This window comes from Tremella mesenterica (assembly GCF_000271645.1).
Source record: "Tremella mesenterica DSM 1558 unplaced genomic scaffold TREMEscaffold_1, whole genome shotgun sequence".
In the NCBI taxonomy this organism is placed as follows: Eukaryota; Fungi; Basidiomycota; class Tremellomycetes; order Tremellales; family Tremellaceae; genus Tremella; species Tremella mesenterica.
The window spans coordinates 2,561,033-2,587,474 of NW_006711225.1; the positions used below are offsets into that span (position 1 = coordinate 2,561,033).

General features: G+C 46.8%; 11 protein-coding genes across 11 annotated transcripts; 7 read left to right on the forward strand and 4 right to left on the reverse strand.

Annotated features, from left to right (window-relative positions):
* Window positions 1–50: 50 nt before the first annotated feature.
* On the forward strand, window positions 51–506 carry TREMEDRAFT_58789 (uncharacterized protein; the record flags this gene model as incomplete). The annotated part of the gene is made up of 1 exon (XM_007001341.1): window positions 51–506. One exon carries the CDS (start codon window positions 51–53, stop codon window positions 504–506), a length of 456 nt encoding a protein of 151 aa, XP_007001403.1.
* Window positions 507–1,833: 1,327 nt separating this feature from the next.
* On the forward strand, window positions 1,834–2,349 carry TREMEDRAFT_58790 (uncharacterized protein; the record flags this gene model as incomplete). Its single annotated transcript, XM_007001342.1, has 2 exons — window positions 1,834–2,271; window positions 2,317–2,349. 2 exons carry the CDS (start codon window positions 1,834–1,836, stop codon window positions 2,347–2,349), a joined length of 471 nt encoding a protein of 156 aa, XP_007001404.1.
* A 2,893-nt stretch (window positions 2,350–5,242) lies between these two features.
* TREMEDRAFT_58791 (uncharacterized protein) lies at window positions 5,243–6,723 on the reverse strand (the record flags this gene model as incomplete). The annotated part of the gene is made up of 4 exons (XM_007001343.1): window positions 5,243–5,460; window positions 5,496–5,630; window positions 6,300–6,333; window positions 6,637–6,723. The coding sequence occupies 4 exons, from the start codon at window positions 6,721–6,723 to the stop codon at window positions 5,243–5,245; spliced, it is 474 nt and encodes a 157-aa protein (XP_007001405.1).
* An 876-nt stretch (window positions 6,724–7,599) lies between these two features.
* Window positions 7,600–8,622, reverse strand: TREMEDRAFT_58792 (uncharacterized protein; the record flags this gene model as incomplete). Its single annotated transcript, XM_007001344.1, has 4 exons — window positions 7,600–7,791; window positions 7,847–7,910; window positions 8,102–8,365; window positions 8,492–8,622. The coding sequence occupies 4 exons, from the start codon at window positions 8,620–8,622 to the stop codon at window positions 7,600–7,602; spliced, it is 651 nt and encodes a 216-aa protein (XP_007001406.1).
* Window positions 8,623–8,978: 356 nt separating this feature from the next.
* Window positions 8,979–10,418, forward strand: TREMEDRAFT_72822 (uncharacterized protein; the record flags this gene model as incomplete). Its single annotated transcript, XM_007002088.1, has 4 exons — window positions 8,979–8,985; window positions 9,032–9,101; window positions 9,256–9,346; window positions 9,589–10,418. The coding sequence occupies 4 exons, from the start codon at window positions 8,979–8,981 to the stop codon at window positions 10,288–10,290; spliced, it is 870 nt and encodes a 289-aa protein (XP_007002150.1). The 3' UTR covers window positions 10,291–10,418.
* A 386-nt stretch (window positions 10,419–10,804) lies between these two features.
* On the forward strand, window positions 10,805–11,497 carry TREMEDRAFT_58794 (uncharacterized protein; the record flags this gene model as incomplete). Its single annotated transcript, XM_007001345.1, has 1 exon — window positions 10,805–11,497. One exon carries the CDS (start codon window positions 10,805–10,807, stop codon window positions 11,495–11,497), a length of 693 nt encoding a protein of 230 aa, XP_007001407.1.
* Window positions 11,498–12,363: 866 nt separating this feature from the next.
* TREMEDRAFT_36812 (uncharacterized protein) lies at window positions 12,364–14,407 on the forward strand. The gene is made up of 9 exons (XM_007000785.1): window positions 12,364–12,612; window positions 12,807–12,866; window positions 13,114–13,145; window positions 13,192–13,337; window positions 13,523–13,616; window positions 13,662–13,686; window positions 13,819–13,964; window positions 14,086–14,155; window positions 14,209–14,407. The coding sequence occupies exons 2-9, from the start codon at window positions 12,842–12,844 to the stop codon at window positions 14,265–14,267; spliced, it is 597 nt and encodes a 198-aa protein (XP_007000847.1). The 5' UTR covers window positions 12,364–12,612; window positions 12,807–12,841; the 3' UTR covers window positions 14,268–14,407.
* Window positions 14,408–14,763: 356 nt separating this feature from the next.
* TREMEDRAFT_26914 (uncharacterized protein) lies at window positions 14,764–15,918 on the reverse strand (the record flags this gene model as incomplete). Its single annotated transcript, XM_007000746.1, has 4 exons — window positions 14,764–14,950; window positions 15,222–15,328; window positions 15,376–15,486; window positions 15,799–15,918. 4 exons carry the CDS (start codon window positions 15,916–15,918, stop codon window positions 14,764–14,766), a joined length of 525 nt encoding a protein of 174 aa, XP_007000808.1.
* A 298-nt stretch (window positions 15,919–16,216) lies between these two features.
* Window positions 16,217–19,018, forward strand: TREMEDRAFT_36815 (uncharacterized protein). The gene is made up of 8 exons (XM_007000786.1): window positions 16,217–16,572; window positions 16,616–16,687; window positions 16,843–17,097; window positions 17,180–17,399; window positions 17,504–18,250; window positions 18,492–18,645; window positions 18,799–18,857; window positions 18,909–19,018. Exons 1-8 carry the CDS (start codon window positions 16,512–16,514, stop codon window positions 18,919–18,921), a joined length of 1,581 nt encoding a protein of 526 aa, XP_007000848.1. The 5' UTR covers window positions 16,217–16,511; the 3' UTR covers window positions 18,922–19,018.
* A 133-nt stretch (window positions 19,019–19,151) lies between these two features.
* On the reverse strand, window positions 19,152–20,541 carry TREMEDRAFT_36819 (uncharacterized protein). The gene is made up of 4 exons (XM_007000787.1): window positions 20,452–20,541; window positions 20,120–20,303; window positions 19,649–19,950; window positions 19,152–19,367 (listed from the first exon to the last, which is right to left on the reverse strand). The coding sequence occupies exons 1-4, from the start codon at window positions 20,474–20,476 to the stop codon at window positions 19,189–19,191; spliced, it is 690 nt and encodes a 229-aa protein (XP_007000849.1). The 5' UTR covers window positions 20,477–20,541; the 3' UTR covers window positions 19,152–19,188.
* Window positions 20,542–20,674: 133 nt separating this feature from the next.
* Window positions 20,675–25,925, forward strand: TREMEDRAFT_41874 (uncharacterized protein). Its single transcript, XM_007000902.1, has 10 exons — window positions 20,675–21,018; window positions 21,074–21,730; window positions 21,779–22,467; window positions 22,515–23,079; window positions 23,125–23,210; window positions 23,256–23,448; window positions 23,491–24,208; window positions 24,261–25,072; window positions 25,216–25,592; window positions 25,657–25,925. The coding sequence occupies exons 1-10, from the start codon at window positions 20,736–20,738 to the stop codon at window positions 25,891–25,893; spliced, it is 4,617 nt and encodes a 1,538-aa protein (XP_007000964.1). The 5' UTR covers window positions 20,675–20,735; the 3' UTR covers window positions 25,894–25,925.
* Window positions 25,926–26,442: the final 517 nt, after the last annotated feature.

Consider the following 26,442-nt stretch of genomic DNA (forward strand, 5'->3'; position numbering starts at 1 on the left):
TCTGAGTGAACTACCAAGCACACCTGCAATTCAACTATCTACAGTATATCATGCCAAACTCCCAAGGCTCTTGCACCATAGAAGAACTACTGCAATCTGAGCCAGGTACAGTCTACGAGGTAGAGATTATACGACAAGAGGAACGGACATTCCCTTTCAATAGAACTGAAGGAACTTACAAATCGACCAATCTCATTGAATGCGGCAAGCCAGGATGCACCAGGTGCTCCAATGACATCTTTGGGGATACTCCAACGGTAGGGACTGTCACGGCGGTGATCAAACGGGCAGAGACTGGCCTTGAATCTGTCAGGTATACTTATATGGGATGGGGAAAAGGTTGGTCGGAATTAGACAGTGAGGGGAGGAAGGTATGGCATACAAGTCTCGATCCTAATGAGGGTCCGCCATTCACTAGTGAGACCCGACACGTCGAGACTCCTGGAGCGACCAGTGGACCTTCCCAGATCCCCACCAATGACGCCACCGTCCATCCTTCCTCCTGAGTGAATAGAGCTCAAGGAGAATCTGGCAAAAAGATTAGATCGTGAGGGGACGGGTTGACGGAGTGACTACTTCTTGTCTGGTATAGTATTAGTAGATGATGGTGCACGTACTGGATGAACGCGATGACATGATGGCATATGTGACGGTCATGATGTGCAATTTTACTTCCAGTCACGGGGGTAATGGCTAACAATTGTGACAACTGCTGCGATAATTCATTTAGCGGATCTGGGGTAGTGGTAGTAGAAGTGAGATCATGTGAAATGGTACTTCAATCACACCAGTCTACCGGGGGTGGTGGAGGTGGTGAGGAGGTACTAGAACAATTCTGCTGTCAGATTTTACCATGTGTGGTGTGAGAAATCTGCCTATTGATTCTTCCCAAGACATCCAATAAATGGAGGAATACTGTAACGGTACTGGAAACACGACGACTAGGTCGCAGGTTGGGTCGAACTCGATGGAGGTCTCGTGGAAGTCTAGGGGCTCTGGTGCTAATGGATCGTGTCTCCTCTGCAATCGATGTAGCCAAAGAATGATATTGAAGAATCAGCAAAGTTGGTACTTTGCTGATTGTACTATATACTGTCTACGGATATCCTCGCCCTTTGTCCTCTTCCTGCTGCAAGCGTCTACGTACGTACATACTCGGACAGGTGAAAAACCGCTTTGAGCAAACCCAGTGGGGAAATCTCGAAAGGGGAAAACCCGTCCCTACCTACTGCAGCACTGCCTCCAACTCCCGCTTTCCTCTGTCCTAATCCGTCGAACTCGATAGAGTCCTCTCGATTCGTTGTTACCCCGTAACAAATACGCATCCCTGGACTGTCTATTTTGAGTGGATGTTGTATAGTAAGGTTTCAAATAGTTAGTCATGCATGAGAACGGGGATTGGGAGAGCCCTGACATCATACCCACGCTAGTGTGACGGTTGCCATGAAAACGCGTCACCCGCACGGACCTCCAATGTGATCGAGAAATTACCGTGTGTCATCTAACAAGGTGCTGTGTGTCATCACAGCCACCCCAAATGTGAAATATCATATTCCTCTTCAACCGGGTGATGCTCCCATCAAAGCAACGATGGCGCCATTCATGATGATGGCGTTCTTTCTCACCACATGATTGGAAGATCCTTATTATTCATCTTACATGTCTCCTTCTATCCCTTCATTATGGTGTGCTAACATCCAATGTCATCACACTACAGCCCTCTTCCAAGTGTATATATATTCCCCCACAAGCCTTACTTCTTGATACACCTCATCATCTTCTTCAACCAGTAAATACTACATATTACTTACCTTCAATTGACAGTCATCAACCATGCCAAACGCAAGAGGGTCCTACACTATATCAGAGATAAGGTCCTTACAGCCTGGAACAGAAGTAGACATAGAACTCATGTGTTGTGAAGAGACCACTTACACAGCTAGTTTTATCATAGACACTGTGTCCCGCCGCTTCAGTTGCATGTACCTCCCAACCACTGTCATCACCTACACAGGGGACTGTGGTAAGCAAGGGTGCACCAGGTGCGCTGAGATCTTTGCAGACCTCACCGCTAGCCCAGGTAGGATACTGCTCATCACTGACCGGAGTGGAAGGGGACCAGAATGCCAGGTTCGCTATGCTGGTTGGGGAAGGGGTAGGCTTGATGTAATTGATGGAGAGGAAACAGTGATATTGACACCTGACCCCTCTTTTGAGCCACCTGTTCACAACACAACCCAGACAAGTCAAAATCAGGGGGACCAAACATCAGTGAGTTGTCCATGGTTGTCTTTGTGTATTTTACCTGACCTGTAGACTAGTCAAGGGGCAGCAGGAGGTCAGGTCTAGGGATGGGGATACTTGGGTGTGTGATAGGGGTGGGGCCTCCCCTACCTGAACTCGCCTTCCTGCTTCCCAGCCCTTTCTACCTCGATCAGAGTGAAAGTATTATGAGCAGTGATGACATGGAATGCATATGACTGTACTTGTACTCTATAGTGAGGTCACATGTGAGGGCCGGAAAAGAAAATGACTCATTCTTAGGACTTTTGGCTTGTACGTGACGGACGGAATTCGCCACGGCTTCGCTTGGTCACCTGACATACATTCAAGGCTGGCATGTTTGCTGATAATTAGATGATAATACAGAGGGGAAAAAGAGCATGCATCAATTCTACATGTCTCTATACTTATCACATTCCACTCACACGCAGTAAACCAGAGACGATCGAATAGAGTTCGAGGATAAGTTGAACGGAGAAATATTCCATGGAAGGGGTAATAATCTAACGGCGGTTCGGCCGTCCTGGCCCGATTCTATCAGCTAACATGGCACAGTACCATAGATTAGTGACAGTGCTACTTGGTGATGGTGATGGTGACAGATAGTCAAAGGGGAACTGTGAGACAAGTTTGCTTGACGGGATGAGGAAGAGAGCAAGAAAAAGATGTTAATCGTGATTGGAAGACATGATATCGTGTCCAGACGTCTGTTTCTTTTTCATTTCTAGAACGGCCAGTATGTGGAACAAAGAGGGTCAGAGACAGAGATCTCAGAAAATATGAAACATCTCTCCTGAATGGAGAAGATTTTATAAGACCACATTCACTTCTTGATACGAGACGGATCATTTTACACGTTTTTCAGGGAGGTGATCTCGGAGGAGATGGGTCACATGTTCAGCTGGTCACACTGACCCTCGTGACTCTGCGAAGCGTCAGGGCTTCCGTCCGTCACCTGACAAACGTGAAGATACGGAATGGCAGTCAATAGCTTGTCACCGAGCTCACTATACCTTAATTGACCTTGATTCTTTCATTGGTCACTGGAGGCAAAAGCTTCAGGGAATACAGAATTGGGATAGACTAACAGACTACGAGGTAGTCGAGTCACGTACGGAGCTGTGATCTTGCAAGCTGTGAACATGTGAATGGTGCATAGTACTTACAATGGTAACAATCTGAAACTACTCAGTGATGTCATACATACTTGCCTAAGGATGTTTTAAAGGCTTCTGACAGAATAAGCAGCCATTATATACAGTACCACTCATGCGGCCCGTCTGTTGCGTGAGAAATGACGCTCCAATTTGAGGTGCTGAACGAGTCAACGTGAAACCGAATGTGATGATATCATGTATTGTCGAGCTGCGATGAAGGGAACATCGTTAAGCGAGTTGGTCAAGTAAACCCCTTTCTGACACCGGTCGGAAACGCACAAAGCAGCCAGAGGTCAACCTTTGTGTGAACGTCATCATATCTGCTCATAAACCTCCTGCATATGTCAGCTCATCAAGAAGAGGGAAGAGCTCCCTTGATAATCTGAGTCCTTCACTGTCATTTGTAGCTCCACTCTCTTTCTTCCAGAGTACATAAACCACCCTCCCTGATTATTTATTACTCCATCAACATCATCCTGAAATATCCCATCACATAACTCTCCAAATCAATTAGATTATATTACTCAACAGCCAAGATAAAACAGTCATGTCAAACGAGGTAGGATCATACACTGAAGCTGAGATCATGTCTCTACATCTGGAAAGGGAAGTAGAAGTAGAGTCCCTGCACTGTGAGACCTCTTTCTACTACAGTGCAACTGACACACTTCCTGCTCAAATAGTGACTTGCACTGCATATTTCACTTCCTGCGGCTTAGAAGGGTGCACAAGATGTACGGACTTCTTTCGATGTTGGCAGGTGGTCCCGAACGCCCGGCGTGTTCAACAAGGGTATACCAGCACTGGTGTTCCCTTTCAGCGAACCATAACATATGCTGGTCGGGGCAAGGTGACGACTGAAGTCATAAACGGAGAAAGGGTCAACAAGTTTACTCTGGAAGGGAATAGTGTTGAGGAAGATGCACTTGCTAGTGCCCTTGAAGGGTTGGATATCCATGATTCTATCAGGACTGTGAGTGACAATCCCACACTTTCTTCAGACATTGACGTCCAGCTGGAGGAAGGTCAAGACTCTCAAATGCCTTAGAGACTTGTATGTTCAGTTCAAAGAAAGCCGTAGATAGGATGTGATAGTATCAGCCGGCTCTCTTCATTGAAAGCAGCTTTGACCTGTTGTTCATCATCTTCACACAGCTTTTAGGAGGAACTATGCATAAGATGAGGTCTTGAACGATTGACTCTCCCCGGACAATGGGATGTGTTAAGTTTGGCAAGCAACTGGGTTAGACAACTACTATACATCCAATCATATAAATGTCTGATTGAACGTCATGACACACGTTTGATCCGCGGGTCAGAGAAGGCGCCCATGGCCATGCAGTTACAAGCTTGGAACGATGGACGGGTGTTTTGCGTCCTCAAATTCGCTAGCCTCCTGCTTTCTGTCTCTGAGGTATCCTATAAGGTGGGACGGACTTTCATCAAACTTAGCTGAAACTCGTAAGTCACCCTGCTGGCATGTTGCGCACGGTCTGACACGCATGATTCAATTATGGACCATTCATCATACACTTTGAATTTTACTCCTCTCTCTGCAGTCTTACCATCAAAAATCACTATCCCCCAATGTGGTCCACGTGAAGACTATGAAAAGCGAATCTACCGCCGCACGAATCAGATCATCTTCAATCTTATACAGTCACAATCTTCTACACTAGTCAAATACTGTCATGACCGGGTAGCGAGCCCGCGATCATAAACCGTCCTAAAAGGCTCAATATCAACTCTGCTAGTGAGAGTTGATCTCGCTATAAGTACTGGTCATGACACATTCCCCTCCTTCAGGGAAGCTGGCGTCTCGACAGCAGTACTTCTGAACCCCAAACCCCGGCAGGCCCCCCCAAGCCTGTGGGTTTGCAAGTCAGGTACCCTCGGCAGGTATCCACGCTCTCGGAACTCGAACTAGGAACTAGGAACGTCGAATCCTCCGATTCGACCATGGGATGGTTGGCGACCCCAGACCAACCTCTCAGGATGAAACCTGAGCTCAGGGTGAAACCTGAGAAGGGGTGCTGACACCTGCAGCCAGCACACCCCACACATAAGGTGAGAGCCGTGAATCGAACGTCTGACCCGTTAGAGTTGATATTCTGTCATGACCGGGTAGCGAGCCCGCGATCATAAACCGTCCTAAAAGGCTCAATATCAACTCTGCTAGTGAGAGTTGATCTCGCTATAAGTACTGGTCATGACAAATACACTTCATCAATGTGCCTCACTCAAATGGTCCACATACCCCTCGAGGGATCATGCAAGCTTCAGATCGCTCTACTCGTTTCCATGTAGAGGTGTTCGGAAAGATCGTGGAGCCCAATCCAGATGTAGATAATTTGATAGAAATCGCAGATATTCTGCGATGTGGTAGGCCTGACTGCTTGGAGTGCTTATTTTACTTGTCAGGTATTACAGGTGAGGTGGGCAGCTCCGTCACTTATGATAGGCCTACTCAGTATGGGAGTGAGAGGATTACCTATTTCAATTGTGGTCCGAGTAAGGCTTGGTATGACGGAAGTGCTTTTCACATAGAAGTGGAAGAGGAGATGAACGGAGGTGATACCACCTTGAATGTCATGTTGAGAAGAATAGTCAGATCTTACACTTCTCACACTACTGAGTTTTTTCAGACTTCACGGAGTCGCAGAAGTATACAAATGAATCTTGTGACATTGTTGGCAGAGGGATATACTGATGTGTAGGTAGAGGAAGAACAGGAGACAGATCCCAAAGAGGTAGATGAAGGTATGAGTTTGATCACCGGGAACATGCCACTCCATAAGGAAAACTCGTGTGGTCGAATGGTGTGGAATACGCCGTGCAGGGAATGAATGAGGAGCTCACAGAGAAAGTTGATACCATTGCATGCGATTATGTACTGAGTAGTCAGCATCATGTCATCCGCTTTACTACTAACCCCTACATATTTTCCATCGTTACGGCAAAGAGGATCTCGGCGGACTGTGTCATAGTTGAAGAAATCCTTCCCTTCTTCCCCTACCAGATATTTAAACCCCTCCATGGATGATCTTTCTCAGGACCAAGACTCTTCCATCCTCTTTCATTTTGCCACTTGTTGAGTGTGTGCATTCACTTCAGCTCTTCAATCGTCCAGTCCCTATCCTGTCAGGTGATCCTAATCTGTCTTTCTTGACAAGTATACCAAGGTAGCAATACTTACAATGCTCAACCCTGATGGCTCTTGGACTCTGCGTGAAGTCAAAATTAGAGACGGGGATAGATCACCAGTACCAGCACAAGTTCTCATGATAACCGTTGTTCGTTCCACATGTTTCCATGAATCAGGAAGTGGGACGGTGAGTGATAGTCACGAGGGCTCACGAGTTTGTACACGGATCAAAAGTAGACTGACTATTCCATGCAGTGTTGAAGATTGCGCAGAGTGCGATTATATATTCTCACGAGCGATGAAAGAGATGTATGAGGAAAAAGTACAGTTGGACTGTACTGGTGTGACCTTGACATTAAGATATGAGTACTTGGGGTGGTGGTGGGTGAAGGCCAAGAATGATGAGGGCAAGCAAAGTCTCCTTCTATCGAGTGAAATGAGCCCACCACTTTATATTGGGACAGGTGGAAGCAAGCCATCAAAAAACAATGATTTCTTAGCAATACCCTCACTTCCATGTGGCAGTAGTCCCCTCAGCTCACCATGGGTAAAGGTCTCTTGGTTGCCAGACAGCCAATGTGACGGTGCTGATGGTGAACACAGTCAATCTTGATGGGAGTAGTGAGCCTCTCAGAGTTAGATGACAGAGAGTATCTGATCAGCTTGGATTGTCTATGGTGAATCCACTACCACTGGACATGACACACCATATGATCCTATGTCGACAACAGGGGCATGAATTGGTACTTGGGCAATGAGGGTTAAAGTTGAAGACGTGTTTTGAGAGGGATCAACCGGGTGGACCACTGACCTGACATCTTTCTCGAACCTCCTTAGTATCAATGCGGGAGTGATCAACGATAAGTAGCCATGCATCATCTCCAACAGTATCGGTTACACGCGCAGGATCCATTTGTAAGTAGGATGAATAACTGTAATGACATGTTTTGAAATATATACATACTGTACGTACCGGTACAACTCCTTTGAGATGTACCATTTGTTGCCATTGCCTCAGATGGTGACCACACCCATGACTAATCCCACTGCTGTAAGAAGCGCAGGGATATTGAACCCCAAAGTCACAGCACCTCCCGTCGCTCCGGCTGATGACGATGGAGCAAGAGAAGTCGACGAGGTGCTGGTACTCGAAGTTGTAGAAGACGAGCGGATCTGACCGGACGGGATCGTGAGACCAGCGTTGGACTGGTATCAGCTCCGTCTGAGTCCTGGAAACAAGGTGATGAGTGTGATGACTTACCAGGGGGGACTTGGAGTTGGTACTACTTGTAGATGTGACGACCACGTTTGTGGAGGACGGGTTTCTGGGACGTCAGCTCTTCCGGGCGAAATTTAACGACGCGCCGTAAACGGGTGATGATTGGTTCATTCACGAAAGCGGACGTCGCGACCCCGCTCGTGCGTTCCGTCTGAACGATGAAGGTGAGCTGACCGGATATGTATACCAAAGAAGCAAATGTAAGGGAAGAATCCAGAGAAGAAATAGACAACTCACGTAGTTGACGGAGTGGCAGTGATACTCCCACTGACAGTCGACCCCAAAGCCGAGCAAAGCTGTTCAGCTTCATTCACCAAAGCCTGTGCTTGACTAGTCTGTAGTTCACCCCTGCTTCCTACCAGGCAGTTCACGCAAGTGTTGAAGGAATCAAAATTCTGGGTGTCGCATAGGGCGGTTTCACAATCGACCAAACTCGAATCTCTCCCTGAAATTGGTAGATCGTTCGAAGAGAAAGAGCCGTCGATTAATGCCATGCACGATCTGCGGATCAGCATCTACTCTTCACTCTTATCATCATTGAGGATGAGACTTATCAGAATAGACATGATCACTTTTAGGGTAGGTTGGTATTGGATAAGCTAGGCCAGGCCCGGCAGGGTGACTCACGAAAGGGAGGTTTGGAGGGGATTGCATTCGGCGTTACAAGCCGCGGGGATCTGTCCATCTCGTTTGAATTCCTTGTTCTGTCCTACTACTCCTGTCAGAAGGAAGAGACCACCGACGACCCACGCTCGCATATTGAACGAGTGTTACCTGTCAAAACAATCAGGTATCGAGAAGCCATCTTTGTCTCTGCGAGAACAAAGGGGAACATCGGGGGTATCCTTTGTGAGTGGACAAGGGGTTCATTCCTGGTGAGAAACTTCCATGGCGTATACGTGAGAGAATACTCCGCGCTCTTGGAACCGGCAAGATGAGATGGGCAAGGACCCTCGTGGCAATGCAGAGAGCCAAAATCGAAAAGAAATGGCCAAGTTAAGTTGATACGGAAGCCAGAGTGGCCCAGTCTGACCTACAACTTTCCCACGGTGTCCTCACCATCCAACGACGTCTAACAACCCCCGACGCGAAGACTTCTTGACGGAAACACATCATGTCCCGTAGGTCCACCCTTCCTGCCACTCATATAACTTTACTGAATGGTAGATAAGAGAATAGGCGGAAGGTTCACAGCGGCTAGTGCGACCGAGGCTTACACTAGGCAATTGACCGCTCCGTGAGTTGCGTCTTTGTCTCTCCCCTCCCGCCAATGACCTCCCACTGATGGCCCTCTGTCAAGCCTCTCCATGTCACCGAAGCTTACTACTAAGAGAGATGCACTGAATCCATTTAGAGGGTGAAATAGACTGGGACGGAATACTAATGCATAGGGTGAAGAAATGGAGAAAAGCTTGGGTACCTCCTACGGGTCTCGGACCGGAGAGTTCGTTTAAGATCTACCGATGGGTGAGAGTTGACAAGGTGAGTTGAGATTGATCAACAGACTTATTCCCTGTTCATCGTTGGCCAGAACTCACAAGGCCTCCTCAGACTATGAGTCACGCTCTGCGTTTGGATTCATTACTTGAATGTGAAACTTGCTCCAGACTGCGTTTACTCTCCTACCCAATCATGAACTCACTGACCCTCCCCAAACACCGTCTCTCACATCAATGCATGACGTCGGCAGATGAGTTGAAAGCATTGAAAAAGCTGACCTGAAGCTTCCTGGTGCCGATCTCGAAGCGGAGGCTGAGGAGAATGAAGATAACGAGGAAGATCTCGAAGACAATGTAGACGAAGCTGAAGATGCGGAAGGAGACGAAGGAGAAGCGGACCTTCCTCCACCTCCCGAGACAGGTTTGAAACCTCCCCCCATAAATGATGCGCTAGCCGAAACCAATCTCACCGCCCCTTCTGCCTCTCCAGCTCCTGACAACATCAACGTCGCTGAAGAAATCACACCCGCTCAAGACGATGTCATTGCAGCGACACAGGAGACCATGTTGGAAGAGCCGGCCGTAAACACGGCGCTTCCTGAGGATCCACCATTACAACAAGAGACATTCATCCCGCCCCCATCGGATATTGGTATCCCTCCCAATGCCATAGAGATCACCAACGTAGCTCCTGGTTCGGCCGAGTTGGGTAATGGTGATTTAGGAGCTGGAGGAGTAGAGATTACTCTTCCTGAAACGACGACTACTTTGATTGAAGAAGCCGCTGCCGAAGCTGTCCATGATGCCCCCCTAATGTCGATGACAGGGGAGGTATACGCAGAAGCGGAAGAGTTGGACGAAGGGAGGGACGTGAAAGAGCCGGAGGAGATGGAAATGGACCAAGACATTCCAACTGGAAAGGACCGAGGAAGGGCTGGTCATGGGAGAGATGCACCCACCGGTGGAGGAAGTGGCTATGGAGGTTGAAGGGGCTGATCAACCTCCGAAAGAAGTGGAGTAAATCTGTGGCTTTCATACGATTTCATCTAACGATTGGCCTCCTTCCCTTCCTTCTTTATTATCATCATCCGACCGACATGCAATGCGAAATTTGTAATAGATGCTGACTTGGACTGACGTGCTCGCCCCCTTTCACCAAATCATCAGATCGGAGAAGACGTGAACATCCCTGACGTCGAAGTATTGGAGGCGAAGAGACAGATAGTGATGAATCACGTCAATCAATCGTTTCATCGGAGATGGATGATCAACGACTCAGAACTCGCCCTTCCTTCGTACATGTCAAACCCTTGTCGACGTCCTTTGATTGTCTCATGTGTCATCTCTCGATCGATCCCGCCCTTCAACTCCGGCACGCACTCCTCCCCAGATAGATAGTACAAAATGGTCTATCCCTCGAGTGCTGTTCATCCGTAAGAACCCTGACAATATCCACGTAAGAGCAATTCAACCAGCTTACGACCGCTGATCCTTATACATCATGGACACTACAACAAGGTCGAGTCTATCCACGAGGAACGGTCGAACAAGTCACCAAGGTGGACCTACAAATCCCGCTTTCAAAAGAGCCGCCAATGCGTTCTCCCTGACTCTCGCGGCTCTTGGACCTGATCCATGGGGAACCACACAGAAGAAGTCGACAGTTCGTTCTTCCGATCAGTCTGGAGTCAACCATGAGGAAGAAGCTCGTGATTATGATAATTCCACAACGCTGAGAAGGAGAAGTGGGGAGTATCAAGATGTTTCCAACTACAAAGTCAAGACGGATGTAGAGGACCAACCACGGACTGCTAAAGATTGGTCGAGTGTTCAAGGAGATACTCATGATGATCCATATGAACACCACCACCCTGTCAGACCCCCAAGTCTGGACAACACTCATTACAACGGGGATGGTCAAGGTAGTGTTTACTTCGAAGGAGACCAGAGTACATACTTTGATTACGGCGGAGAGGATTTCGAGGCAGTCGAGGAGGAAGAGCAAGCCGAGGAGTTTGAGGATATAATTCCTGAACCTGAAGAGGATTTTGAAGAGGTAGACTTCATGGCGAACTCTTCGATCCCTAAATCTCAGGCTGCTATAGGAGGGAAACAGACCAGAGATGAAGATTGGGAATTATGGGATACTTATACCGTCAAGGGAGAGCCAAGATACAATGTGCGTAGCGGTTGAACCTATGCTTCTACTCATAATAAAGATCTAGTTGTTAGGTGCTAGCAAGCAGATGATGCACGGCTCTACTTTTTGCCACATGATCAGTTAGTCAAACGCCACTAGCCACTTTTGCACATTGTACTTTTTGCGATCGCCACAATTCATGTCTTTGAGAAGAGTACTTTGCGCACAATACGTTTTCACTTCCTGCACAATACTGCCACAAAATCACGTGATTTTCATGCTTATCAGTAAGAAAAAAATACCACGTGTACCAAAGCAAGGCCCTTCCACCTCTCTGGACACATGTCAAAGTGATGATCTTTGCTATAATTTGTTTTCTTCGGGTATGTATAATGCATTTCTTCAACAAACATAGCGAGACTATAGAAATGACCTGTCTTTATCAGCACAAAAAGAGTTTACATCAAACAGATGGAAACTCACCAAGATACATGAAGTTCTCTTCCACCCCTCTGTCCACTGGTGAAATCCTGCTCTCCTGGACTTACTAAAATCGTAAAAGATGTCTCCTAACATGTTTTCTAATTTGAATTTGGGTGCTGATTCAGATTCTGCAGTCGGTTTGGCTTTATGTGATGTATTGTGAGCTGTAGGTGAAGCTGATTGAGAAATTCTACATTGAAGTTGAATGAAAAGATGTTAGATTGTGGTAATGTCATCACACGTGGTATTCTTTTCCTCCTGATAAGCCCAAAAGTCACGTGGTTTTGTGGCAGTATTGTGCAGGAAGTGAAAACGTATTGTGCGCAAAGTACTCTTCGTCTTTGACGCGTTTCAGAATAGGCGCGAGATGGGGACACGGACCTCTCTGTGCTCGTCTTTATACACTATTACTCCGTCTTGTCCGCCGTCGTCCCTCCCCTTCCCTCCCCTCTGCCCTCACCCATCAGCTGCAGCCGACTAGATATACGGGTGCTTGGCTACCAACACTCGTATCATCATCATCAACATCTCTCTCTCTCTCTCTGTCTTCCTACTCTTCCACGTTGACCACTATCACCTCATACGACTCATCAATAACCTAAAGGGGTATCGAAGAAATACCTTACTCGTACTTACCACCGTCCTCTCGGCATTCATTTATCTTGTGTTGTCTGTGATCTCTCAAGGTGAGCTCTACCTCTTCTTGATTATTATCTTCTTCTTCTTCATCTTTTTCTTCAGACTTATAGACATTCTTCCACCCTCGTCTTCTCTTTACCCTGATATATCAAATCCCTTTCGGTCTCCTTCCATCATATCCCTACCGACAGACATCAACTCTCTCCACAGTTACTCCCCTGTGTATCAGTACTCATCCCAGTTGATCAACAATCATCCTCGGATATATAGTGAAGAATGGCAACCACTCGTAATATCAAATGTATGTGATCCCTTTCTTTCATATGGACCAAAAGCTGATTCATGTCTTCTTGCTGTCTCCCATCAAACAACGTTTGCTATCCATTATCAATCTATCTTCAACAATGAAAACATGATCAACTCTCCTTTCGACCAATCTCTCAATGCTCGAACTAATTTTTTTTTTGGGTTCACGTCTTTCATCCCGACACTCACATTGTTACCCTTTCATCATCTTACCGACGGACAATGATGACAACCTTTACCAGGCGTCGTGGTGGGTGATGGTGCTGTTGGAAAGGTATGTCAATCTTTTCATACACTAGAACCATACTGATGAATGTCAGACATGTCTCCTTATCTCATACACCACCAACGCCTTTCCAGGGGAATACGTCCCTACCGTTTTTGATAATTACTCCAGTCAAGTGATGGTGGATGGTATGACCGTTTCATTGGGTTTATGGGATACTGCCGGTCAAGAGGATTATGAGTGAGCAGCATTTTCGGTGTACTTCATCCCATTGAACAAGTTTTCATCTCGACAACTCGCTTTATCGCTTGTCATTATTTGCAAGACACCCAGGTGGGATACGAGACGGAGAAGGAGCAGGAGAAGGAGACGACGAGGGCCTTTCGATACCTCAGGATGTGAAGAGATAACGTACTGATAAATAGTCGACTGCGACCTTTGTCATACCCCCAGACCGACGTTTTCTTGCTATGCTTCTCCCTAGTTTCCCCTCCATCCTTTGAGAACATCCGGACCAAGGTCAGTTGAGCGTTTCTGTATGTCCGAGTGTAGCTGATCTCTTAGTGGTGGCCAGAGATACAACATCACTGTGAGTAGTTGCAGACTGCTGCACTTGTTCTACAATTTGATCAGTTACGCATATTCATTCAGTTCCTCTTCCCCCTTGCCTGTCTGCATTGAGATACTTTACACGTGGACTCTGAACCCACGCTGATGACAGCCCCCGGAACTCCCATCATTCTCGTCGGAACCAAGCTCGATCTCAGAGACGACCCTATGACCATCGACAAACTACGTGAACGTAGACAAGCACCCATCGGATTTTCACAAGGGTCAGCAATGGCCAATGACATTAAAGCTGCCAAGGTGAGACAAAGTCAAGTTGTGTATACCAATTCCACCTTCTGGAAGTCGAATATCAACTCATGATCCGAGGGTTCGAAGCAAGTCGACATGAGAACAAAGGAAAAGAATCGCTGATAATCAGTACCTCGAATGTTCCGCTCTTACTCAAAAAGGTCTGAAAACTGTATTCGACGAAGCTATCCGGACTGTCCGTGAGTCAACGCGTTCACTGTAAACAAGAATCAAGTGGAGCTGATCTTCAAAGTAAACCCCAATCGCCGAGCTGGTAAAGCCAAGAAATCGGGTGGTTGTATTTTGATGTAATCCTTCAATCCTTATCCCTTATTTCCTTAGTTTTTCCCGACCTTGGTCTCAACCGGTCTTTCCGTTGTGCATTGTTCATGTTTAAATGATTTGCTATGTGTATGAACTGACGATGTGATGCACGATATTTCTTAGAGCGTACATTATTTCATCTGCATCATAGGCCTGGAGTGACTGTGTCTCGTATAAATCGGTGGATAATCTGACATGACTGTGCTTGCCTTGCCACAAAGTTCAGTGGATTATTTGAAGACTGAACATGTTCCACCCAAAGTGAATAACATGGCGCGTCGTGATACATTACCACCTGAAACTATAAGGTGAATATGATCATTCGTCTCCCTCAGCCTCATCCCGCCTCGGCTCAAGAGCCTGCATCATACCCATCGCTTTTACCAAGAACGGTTTCAATTCCGTCAATTCGATAGGAGTCAAATTTGTGACCTGGATATTAACGTATGTTCTAGTCTTCTTGATATCCTCCCGCACGATCAGATCAAGGATTGGATGCTTGAGATCGGGAGTGTATCGAATCAAGAAGGATAAATGTACTCACTTGGAGATAAGATCCCTGCATTACACCTTCTGATTGAAGACCTAATCGGATTTTAGCTTGACGGACTTCTCTCAAATCTTTCAACAAAGATCTGAGTAATGCAGGTTGAGCAAGATCATCCGGTGCTCTGTTCATCAATCGTTATCCCCTCAATACAAGTATTCATCACCCCCAACAATCGGATTTTTTCGTCCCTCAGAATTCACACGATACTCAGAGAAGTCAATTACGCCCAAGGAGATCAAGTATGGGGATGTTCATTCTGCGGATCTTCTAAAATGACACGAAGGGGATAAAAAGAAATGACACGAAGGGGATAAGAAAAGACGAACGAAGATCTTTCCGATTTATTGTAAAAGAGCAAGGGACAGAAGATACTCGGAAATAGAAAAACTCACACATCTAAAAGAACCTTTGAAACTTCAACAAATCTTCTACCTGGTAATCTCCCAAACTCTTCCCCTTTCTCCTTTTCGTTCTTCAACAAAGTCTGTAGCGTTTCTTCCTGATCAGATCCCTTATTTTGTTCGAGGGGTGATTATACTGACCTACGTTTAACCAGATAGGAGGAACTATCCGACATTTTCTTTTCCTTTTCAAAGATATAGCGAGCCAGAGAGGTACTTTTGATGATGAAGGTGGTTGGAACGAACCGTATATGCCCTGGAAGTGTTAGTTGATAACGATCGTTCTTACTTCAAACTTGAGATGGAATGAAGTATCAATCACCCCCTTTTCCATGAGATTATGAATTTGTGTTGAATCTTAACAATCTCCAGTTATTTGGATCTCCCTCGTGAGAGTATCAAGTGTGGACGTTGATGGAGAGATAGAAGTTTGTGTCAGAAGAATAGGAAAGGTGGGGTAGAGCACGAAGTTCGATATTGAGACAAGGCAAGACAAGGGATTGATGATAATTTCGTCATGAGGGAATAGTCGAGGAAGTGTTAAGTTGAGACGGGGAGATAGACCCACGGATAAAAGTCGGATACGGGTCATTGAGAATAATGGAACGATAGATATCTCTTCTTCCTCTGCTAAGAATGTGAGTTCATCAGGTGTGAGACTCGGTTGAAGTGTTTTAGGTAAAGCCATGATTTCGACCGTAACATTTGATCGGCCAAGAGGATTTCGTTGGTTTTTCTATTCTTGTTCCCTTTATCTTCTATGGTTCATTATATGAAGACCTCTGCTTCAGACTACTTCACGTCTCAAGACCATCGTACAGTTGAAAATCATGAAAAAGTCTTGCTGTAAATCTGTACTGACTGGAATGGACGCGTGCGTTATCAGTAGTAAATCACGAGTGATGTTCAAATGCCACGTGTTCCGGATCACCTTCGGCTCTTTCACCCACCTGTCCAGTCCTGTCCTGTCCTTCCTTCACACTTAGGGCGTATAGGCTTCTTTACAACACTTCCTCACTTAATATATCATACCCTCATTTAAACTTTGAACAATCTCAAGCATCGGAACCGATTACTTTCCTGAAGGAGACAGAGAATACAACCTTCGATAGAAATACCTGTGTACTCCACGCCTATCTTCTACGATACACGATTCCCTCTGCTCTCTACAGTAAAAGCTCCTGGACACCCGGGATAGTAACGACGCCCTTCCTCTCATATTCGTGAGACTGTACAGGAGGAAGAGTCAAAACAGATACTGTATTTTCATACATTCGCGGAATGCTACGTGAGGTTAAATTAAAAGAAGAAGATTCAAAAGTGAAACCTGGTTCATACTACGGTTTGTCAATTTCTCACTTTTCTTTGTATTTACTGATGTTTAGGTATCCCACAAAGAGTATGGGGCATCGTAGGGATATGCGTTTGTATCTTTACTCTATCACGTTTTCTCTTTCGTACGTTTCTGTCTCTTTTCACCTCTTTCGTCCACTTTTCGAACTTTTGAGATTTCCCGCCCGCACACTTCGAAATTGATCTCCTCTCTTGGCCCCCCAGGCATCTTCTTGTCTCTGTATCTAGTGTCACGTATATTCGAAGAGCTAACCACCAGCCACAACCCCTCTATCCCCTTACTCCTCAGCTCACCTTCTCACACCACATGATTATCTCAACGCATCAGCATCAGACCCCGCCCCATTCGATTTTTGTCCCGCTTTCGGTCCTGGGGATCCTGTCGCCGAAAGAAGAGGTCAATGGGGATTGTTGAAGAGTCGATTACATATGGGTTCAGGGGCTAGGATTCAAAGAGTGGTGCAAAAAGCCATGGCTGGATTACCTGTGACTATATCCGTTTTGGGAAGTTCAGGTGAGTTGTCGTTTTAAAAATATAAACAGACGTAGTTGGAAGACATGACGATGGGTAAGATGAGAGGAGTGCTGACTACTAGTATCCGCATGTCATGGGGCCGGAGACGATCTGGTAGCACCTAATTGCTATCCTGCCAAATTCTTCGAATGGTGGAATTCGGTCTTCCCTCACCCTGCTAGCGAATTGACAAATGGGGCAGAACGAAAGACTGATTCCGCTTATTTCGCCTATTGTTCAATGCACCATCTTCCAGATCAAACCGATTTGGTCATTCTTGAGTTTGATGCTTCTGATCCAAAGTGAGTGATCGTTTCTCACCTCTCCGGCATCCCGTTGAACTGGAATCCAAAATTCTCATTCCACCTTATACACACATTCCTGTGAAAAAGTTGTTGACGACTAGCGACCCCCAGTGGTTACAACATTTCGAACTGCTAGTTCGTTCCATTCTCGTGCGACCGGACCAACCGGCCGTCATCATTCTAGGTCATTTTGCCCCTCAAGTTCAAGCTCAAAATGGATTTGCCGGTCCAGAACTGCTTCACACTGTCGTCGCTCAGTTCTACGATGTCCCTCACATCTCCGCAAAAGGTTTACTATACCACGACTACCTCGCCAATCCTCAAGAAGTCCGACCTCTGTTCTACCACGATCCCATTCTGGCCAATACAGCAGGTCATGAACTTATCGCCGATCTGCTCATTTCATACATGGAATCGCAAATTTGTCAAGGATGGGCGGCCACCATGGGTCACGCATTTGATGTTCCGTACATGGGGTCAACGGCTGAAGATGGACTTTTAGGAGGGGAAGGTCTTAAAGATGGGACTTCGATATCGGACGAGGAAAATGCAGCGGAAGGAGGAGGTTTGGCAGCTAAGATGAGAGCTATCAAAGTTCCTCAAGCCATGTTATCAGATCGACCTTCGGACATATTGAGGTTCAGAGAAGTTGAACCTTTTTGCGTATCGGCAAACGATCTCATAAACCCTTTGCCACCTTCACATTTCTTCGGAAGCGGTTGGAACGCTTATCATCCTCAGAAAGGAGGAGCGGAATCGAAACATTATTGGTATGCTGAGTTAGGAGGTAGTAGGATGCGTGTACCCGTTCATCTTTCCGCTGGTGATGTGGCGGTTTATTATCTCCAGTGGGTATATTTTCCCCACACCACCTCTTTTCCACTCAACTCTCAATTGGTCCGCAGTTCATCGTCCACTCCGTCGTCATCAACCAACCTCCAATCGTCGGCCGTCGATTGTATCTTCCTTACTCTCTCTCTCTACCCTGTCTCATCCTCCGGCGGTCCTCTCATCTCGGACGTGAAGCGTGGTACATGGAGTGGCATCTATTTCGTCGATGTGCATAGACCGGCAGCTGATGTAATCCAGAGAACCGGAAGACCGTCCGCTTGGAAGAGCGGCATGTTGGGTAGATGACAATATAGCTGGAGCTGTAGAATTAACAGGGACGGCCGACGTACATGACACCACACCCACATTGACTCTGATCGACCAACGTGTGGCTCCAGGTCCACACTACGTGAGTTTGTCTCTTCGTCTCGTTCAACGCCTTTACCTTTTCACTTCACTATGCGTCAGGTTCACAGTCACACTGTCACCCAATGACTTGTTCACACGCGCCTTATGTGTTCTTTTCGTTTGCCGTTTAACTTCGACAGATGCTGATTCCCAGGTCGAATGTAATCTCCTCGGTCCAGAAGGACAAACAACACCTCCATTCAAGATGCTCGGCATGTGAGTGTCGACTTTGTTTCATTATCAGAGTCACACAGCTAATCATTGTAGCTTTGCGACATAAACATACATTATCATGACTTCCTCAGGGCATATCTAGATTCATTAGGGACCTCATGGTTTATAGCTATGCATGGTGGACTATTTCTGCTACTTGTATTACATCTTTAGTTGTTCGCCTGCCCAGTAGCATTCGACTGCGAAGTGTACACAGCTCATCACGCGCCGAAAGCACAGCATATGACTCGATGCTCTTACCCCCAGTGACGACTTCTGCTTCCCTTGTCCACGTGAGGTATATACAAAATGCATGCGACGTTATACAATTATCTTATGCGGCGGCAATGGCAGGAGCGTCAGAGGACGGTATGATAGGTTCAGGGTCTGAGGGTTTCATAGCTGCCACTTTTGCTTCTAACTCTGCGATGGGATCTTGAGATTTTAGGTCGAGAGAGTGAACACCATCTTTGTCAATGAGGACGCAGTTGAAATCAAATTTGATGGTTACACCTGAATCATGAGCTTTGTGACCTCGGTATGGCATCCGCTCTCAATCCTGAAAACGACGGCGACATGCGGTTGTGTTCTCAAGAAAGGCACGCAAGATACAGGGAGTCGAGATTGGAAGAAAGCCATCAACCAACTCCAAGTTCGAAAAAACGTAAGACCATATCTTTCAGATATAGAGACTGCCACGCACAATCTAATAAAATGACTGTTTACGAAACCCGAGAGGATATGGAAGACTGAGATAGCATGGATCAAAGGAAAAACGCTTCGCGTTGACTTACGTTTCTTAACCTCATCCACACACTTGTTTAAAACATCCAAAGCTTCACGTCTCTCAATATTCTCATACCACCATTTATCCATCGTACTCAATGTCACATACATTCCTACACCTTGAGCTGCATAAGGTATGTCGGCTTTAGTACCGAGGTAATCGAGCCAATAAAGATGAGGTTTGGAAGTGGTTGTGTCGAACCCTCCGAGGAGGACGTTTACAGCGTAAGGGGAACGGGAACGTATAGATTCTGCTAAGATTCTACGGACCCATGATGCGGCGGAGGGAGGTGGGAGAGGAAAATTGTTCCTTTATTAATCAGCATCGATTCCATGAGACGTCCATATGGTCCCTATGACACCATGATCGAGTTCGCTGCCTTTAATTCCATGAGAGGTCCATATGGTTCGTATGTTACCATCATGGAATATACTTCCTTCATATTCTCAAGAAGACACAGAGAGGAAATGTAGCTCACCTGATATGATACAATCGTAAATTCCGATCCACATAATCGGCGAATCGACTAGTATCTCCAGGCTCTCCACCACAGGCCATGGCAAGATTAGGACCGACGGGTGTGATCTTATTCTCATTCGACTTCATCTGGATAATTGATCGTCCAGCCGACATGTCCGAGGCGATGAGGACAAAGTCTTTCCCTGAACATGAGCCATCGTCCTACGATGACAGAGAACAACCTATAACGTCTCACAACTACATGAATCGATTCGAACCGAAGAGAGAGTGCAGGGAGAACTCGATATGAGTAAAGAGTTTGTGAGAGGAAAGGCGGGAGAGTAGACATACCTGTGATTGCAAAAGCGCACTCCATCCTGAAGAAGAGTTAAGGGTGAGGTGGATAGAAGTAAAGGGAGAGCTGTAGCTGATAGAGATGGCAGAGGTAGAGAGAGTACGAGATTGAGGTGGAATGCGAGCAGCAGCCGCGCGTTCAACACTTTAGTCGGGGGGATCAAATAGATAGAAGTCTGCCACGTGGGACGTCTCGGATACCTCAAACTGAAGTGTCTCTGACATCTCTGAAGACTCATACAGGTGGAGAGGTTACAACTCATTCCTCCCATACACCCATCATGTCGTCCACCGATCTCCCACCCATCACTCTCCTACTACAGGAGATTCAAGCTGTCACGTCTGCTATGAGGCGTAATCAACGTTGGGCTTCCGCCACATCCCTTTCCACACCTTCATCTCAACCCCTGCCCCCCTACCTTCAAGCCTCTCGACTCGCTCGTCGGTCCCGTGCTTCTTCTCAGAGTAACTTCAACAAGAAGCGTGGCTCCTCAGAGGGTGTGGAGGAAGGTGATCTCATGGATGGTTTTGTAGAACTTCGTAGACTGCTCACTGGCACCAATGGTGAGTGTCCTGATATGCGCCCATTTCTCAGGAAAAACTCACTGACACTGTTCAGATGTGACCACTTTAGATCCTCTGTCATTGGTTCAACCTTTCTTGGCATTGATACGATCTTCTCTCACATCTGGAGTTATCACCTCATTATCCCTTCTATCCCTTCATTCGATTATTCTCAATATCTTACCAGCATTCCTCACACCTTTACCCACTTCTATCGCACCTTCCACGCCTCTTCAAATAGCTCTCGCTCATACAACTGCCACTCTCTCTCAATGTCGCTTCCCCTCCTCTTCTCCACAGCAAGATGAGCTGGTGCTACTGCGTCTTTTGAGGGTGATAGAGAGTCTTTCTCTGCATTTCCCCCTTCCAAACAGTAGTGGGACGTCAAGTATGCTGGATCAAATGGGAGATGAGAGCGTGTGCGAGCTGCTCGAAGTGGGTCTTGGGATGTTAGCACGTGCGAGGCTGGGAGAGGGGTTGAGGAACACTGCCCAAAGCTGCGTACAAACATTAGTAAAAGGATGCTTCACTAGACTGAGAAGGATGTCACCTGAAGATATGCAAAGGCTTATGCAGGCTGGTACAGTGGTGACGGTGGAAACGAAGATCGGGCCAAAGGTCAAGGAGCAGTCACCTGTAGTTGATGCGAGTGAAGGGTCGGGGTTGGATGAGAAGACTATTGAGGGAGATCTGAAGTCATCGAAACCAATAGGTATGCACAATGGCATCACTTAGGAAACTGAACAGCTGATTTCAACAGAACCTTCAAGGCCACCGTTTTCACCCCATGGTTTACCCACTATTCTGGAGCTTCTTCGCGTCCTCATTGCCCTTCTCAACCCTTCTGACCAAGCCCACACGGACTCAATGCGCCTCTCAGCCCTCGCCATTCTCAACACGGCACTCGAAGTTGGCGGCACCTCTCTTGGCCGTTGGCCAGAATTACGTGAAGGTGTCCGAGATGAAGGTTGTCGATATCTCTTTCAACTCACTCGTTCCGACTCACCAGCTTTGCTCACGCAATCCCTTCGCACCACTTCCACTCTATTCTCCACCATGCTCCCTCATCTAAAACTTCAACTCGAGCTTTTTCTCTCGTACCTCATCGACCGTCTCACTCCACCTACTCCACCGCCTTTCCCTCAGATCATGACACAGTCTCACAGCAGACCTGTGTCGCCTGTATCTGGGGCCGTCGATGGTACGCCAGATCCTCAACGATCGAAACAAGCTGGAACTCCAAGCATCGACATGCACACTCCCGGTCATTCCACCCCCAAACCCATAAGCTTGCTGCCTCCTGTTCCAGGTGAGACGAAAGAGCTCATGCTCGAAACGCTATCCCAGATCGCTCTTCGGCCAAGCTTCATGGTTGACTGTTGGACAAACTTTGACTGTTCCACTGAAAGCGAAAATATCTTCGAACGACTGATAAGCTTCTTGACCCGAGTAAGTGTTCTTTGCATCCTATCATATGGTTTTGCTTACACACACAGGGTGTTTACCCCTCGGGGCCGCCAAAGGCTGACGGTTCCACTCATATCTTCGAAGGTCTGGAAAACACACAGCTACTTTCTCTCGAGATCCTCCTCACATATGTCGCTTCCATGGCTTCTCGCTTAGAGCACGGAGGAGAATCTTGGCCATCCCAAGCTCCGCCGGCCCAACTCCTTGACGAGCGCAAGTCACGCAAAGGCGTCCTTCTCACAGGTGCGGCCATGTTCAACGCCAAGCCAAAAAATGGTCTCGCGTATTTGGAGAAAAACGGGATTATAGTCCCCGAACCTGGCGAAGGGAACGTAGAAGAACGTCGACTTCGAGCGATCGCCCAATTTCTACGTCACTCTACCAGACTCGACAAGAAACTATTGGGAGAGTACATTTCACGGCCGGATCAATTGGACCTGCTCAAGGCTTTCATCGGATTATTTGACTTCAAGGGTAAATCTATCGCTGATGCCATGAGAGAGTTATTGGAAACTTTTCGTTTGCCTGGAGAGTCACAGCCCATCTCTCGGATCACTGAAACGTTTGCAGAGCATTTCATCTCTTTCAACCCTCGTGAGTAACAAACAGCTTGAGATCTCTAGTAAGCTAACATCTCAGCCGAGATCGCCAGTCAAGATGCCGTATATGTTCTGGCGTACTCGGTCATCATGCTCAATACCGATCTCCATAATCCTCAGAACAGGGTTCGTTATCTGATCTCTCATATAAGATTGAAACTGATGAGATAGAAACGTATGACAATAGACGATTACAAGCGCAACTTACGAGGTGTCAATGATGGCAAAGACTTTGATCCCGAATACCTTGCCGCAATCCACGAATCCATCAAGAAGCGCGAGATCATCCTCCCTGAAGAACACGTCGGTCAGCCTGGTTTTGACTATGCCTGGAAAGGTCTTATGCAGCGTTCCCGGACTGCTGGTGTGTTGCTCGTTGAAGGATGGCTGAACATGCTGATATCAGGCCCCATGATCGTCTGCAACACATCCGTATTCGACGAAGCAATGTTCAGAGCTTCATGGCGACCTTTGATTTCTGCCATTGCCTACGCCTTCACATTGTCGGCTCAGGATGAACACGTCATACAACGCGCCATCACAGGATTCCGTCAGTGTGCCTCTCTAGCTGGACACTTCCACCTTCCCGAGGTTTTCGACACGATCGTCCAGTCTCTCGCACCCGCCACAGGACTGCTTGAGGACTCGAACGATGATTACCAGATGACCAATTATCCTGTCGTCGATAAAGACAACACGTCGCTCACCGTTTCACCTCTTTCCGTCCGCTTCGGTCAATCATATCGATCACAACTCACTACCGTGGTACTGTTCACAATCGCCAATGGAAACGGTAACGCCATACGACAGGGTTGGGGTCAAATCTTCGAGATGTTCCAAACACTTTTCATTCACTCACTGCTCCCTCCTCCGATGCTTCAGATGGAAGACTTTCTCGCTGGAACAAGTATGATTCCCATGAAGACAGCAGCGCCTGCACCAGTGCCTGAGCGGAGACCGGAAGGCGGATTGCTTTCGACTCTGTCATCCTATCTCCTCAGTCCGTATGGTGCGAGTGAGGATAGATTGGTGGTGGAGACTAGTGATGAAGATGTGGAGAACACGTTGGTTGCGGTCGATTGTTTATCATCTTGCAAGCTTGAAGAGTTATACGCGGAAATTTTGTGAGTCAACCGAGTCTTTCCACTAAATTCCTGGGTACGATACTGATTACAGACACCTCGAAGTGGAGGCTCTCATTCCTGCACTCAAAGCTCTTCGGTCTCTGGCGGAAGCTCGTACCACAGGCAGATTAGCCGCGAGAAACGAACTCCGTGCGGAAAATTCCCCAGGTTTACGACACGAAGGACAACTCCCATACGACCCCACCTGTGTCTTCCACTTGGAGATGATGGTCAGTCTGGCAAGTCGTGGCAAACCTCATATCGCCGAAACTTGGCCTATCACATTCGAATACATTTCATCCCTCCTGTCTTCCGCTCAATCTTACAGTGTTTTACTCATCGAACGAGCCGTCGTCGGCCTACTGCGACTATGTCTCGTCGTATCTGAGACTGCAGACTTGCGGGATCAACTCTACATTGCTCTCGACGTTTTACGTTCGTTGCCGTCCACGGTGCTCAACGCGGTCTCGGAACAACTCATGGCTGGTATAGCGAAGATTCTCGAGAAAGATTCATCCGTCGTCAAATCTCACACGGAATGGGGTTTGATCATTGCTTTATTCAGAGCTACTGTTGCTCATCCCGAAGCTTCCAAAGTTACATTGGCTATCGTACAGAAAATGGCTGCTGGAGGAGATAGTTATCCTGGTTTGAGTGAAGATAATTATGCTGGGGTCGTGGCGTTGTTGGATGAATTTGCCACTGCTGCTGGGGCTGCTGGTGTGGGGAGGGGAAGAAGAGCTAGTCAAAGTGCGACGTTGGGACCTACAGTGGAGAGGGGATTATCAGCTCTGGATTCGTTGTATGGGTTGAGGAATGTGATTCCGGATTTGATGGAGAGTAGTGGGTTATCAGGACAAGATGGTGAGTTGGTCCAAATCAACCGATACACAACTTTCAACCTGATGTGGTTTGTCCCACGCGTCATCTTGACATTCCTCAAGCCCATTCAGAGTAGATTTGTGTGAGGTATGGACAGAAAATGCAGAGTAAAACTCACTTCTTAGGTTGGAATACGTTCTGGCTTCCTCCCTTACTAGCAATTTCCAAACAATGTGTAAATATCCATCATTCCATACGACAACGTGCTATTGCGCATTTACAACGTCTACTCACTTCTCCTCAATTATTATCTACCGAACAAGCCCTAGCGACCATCTTCGATCGTGTCTTGTTTCCTATCATGGACGAACTTCTCAAACCGCAAGTCTACGAACGAGATCCATCAGGGATGGGAGAGACAAGATTACGAGCTGCAACATTGTTATGTAAAGTTTTCTTACAATACGTTGTGAGATTGGCAGAAGGGAATTTGATAAGTGGTATGTTTGTTAGAGTTTTAGATAGGTTAGAGAGGTTTATGAAGGGTGAAAAGGAAATGCTTGTGAGTTTTTTTATTCATATTTTACTTGAGTGAAATTGAAAGGATATATTGGTTAATGAATCAGAATGAAGCTACTGAATCTTTGAAAAACGTTATACTCGTCATGTATTCTTCAGACCTTCTTTTACCTCCTCCTTCCTCATCCGACATTGCCGATACACGCACAAAGGAACAAAGAGAGATATGGACCAGTGGAGCAGAGAGGATAGAAAGGGTTTTACCTGGTTTCTTGGCGGAAGCTATGAAACCTACGGAGCCTCAGAGGAGTTCACCGGTGAAGAGTGGGACTACTGTTGCGTGATAGAAGGGATGCATCTGGGTATTTTTGTCTTGCTCGCACTGGGTGACATGCCAATTGATTCCTACTGTATCGTATCGTATCGTATCGTATCGGTCGGTCAACTTTGAAGGCTTGTCCACAGAACGGAAAGTGTGAATATGAGTAATTGATCTCAACTCCGGTACAGCTTGTGTAAGAAGTGGTGGGACTAGGGCAGTACGACTCGACAACCAATGCAAAGTCTGTTTCAGATAGATGAAGCCCAGCAACCCAAGTCACATAGCTTCACGGGGTCTTTTGTCAGTGAAGTTATATACAGTGTGTATGACGACCGAGGTCACTTAGTACAACTTCACTCAAACAATGCATGTTTTGAACCTTGCCCCTAAAGAGCTGTACAACGGAAATCCCTTTAGGATCTGTTTGACCGCTTGAAGGGATAAAAATGTCAACACACAGGGAGAAATGGGATGAGTTCGATATGTCAACAGTGTGAGCAGAACTATGGCAGATGCTTGAAAGAGGTTTGTACAGTTGTTGATGATAGTGAGATTTACAGGACTAATTGGA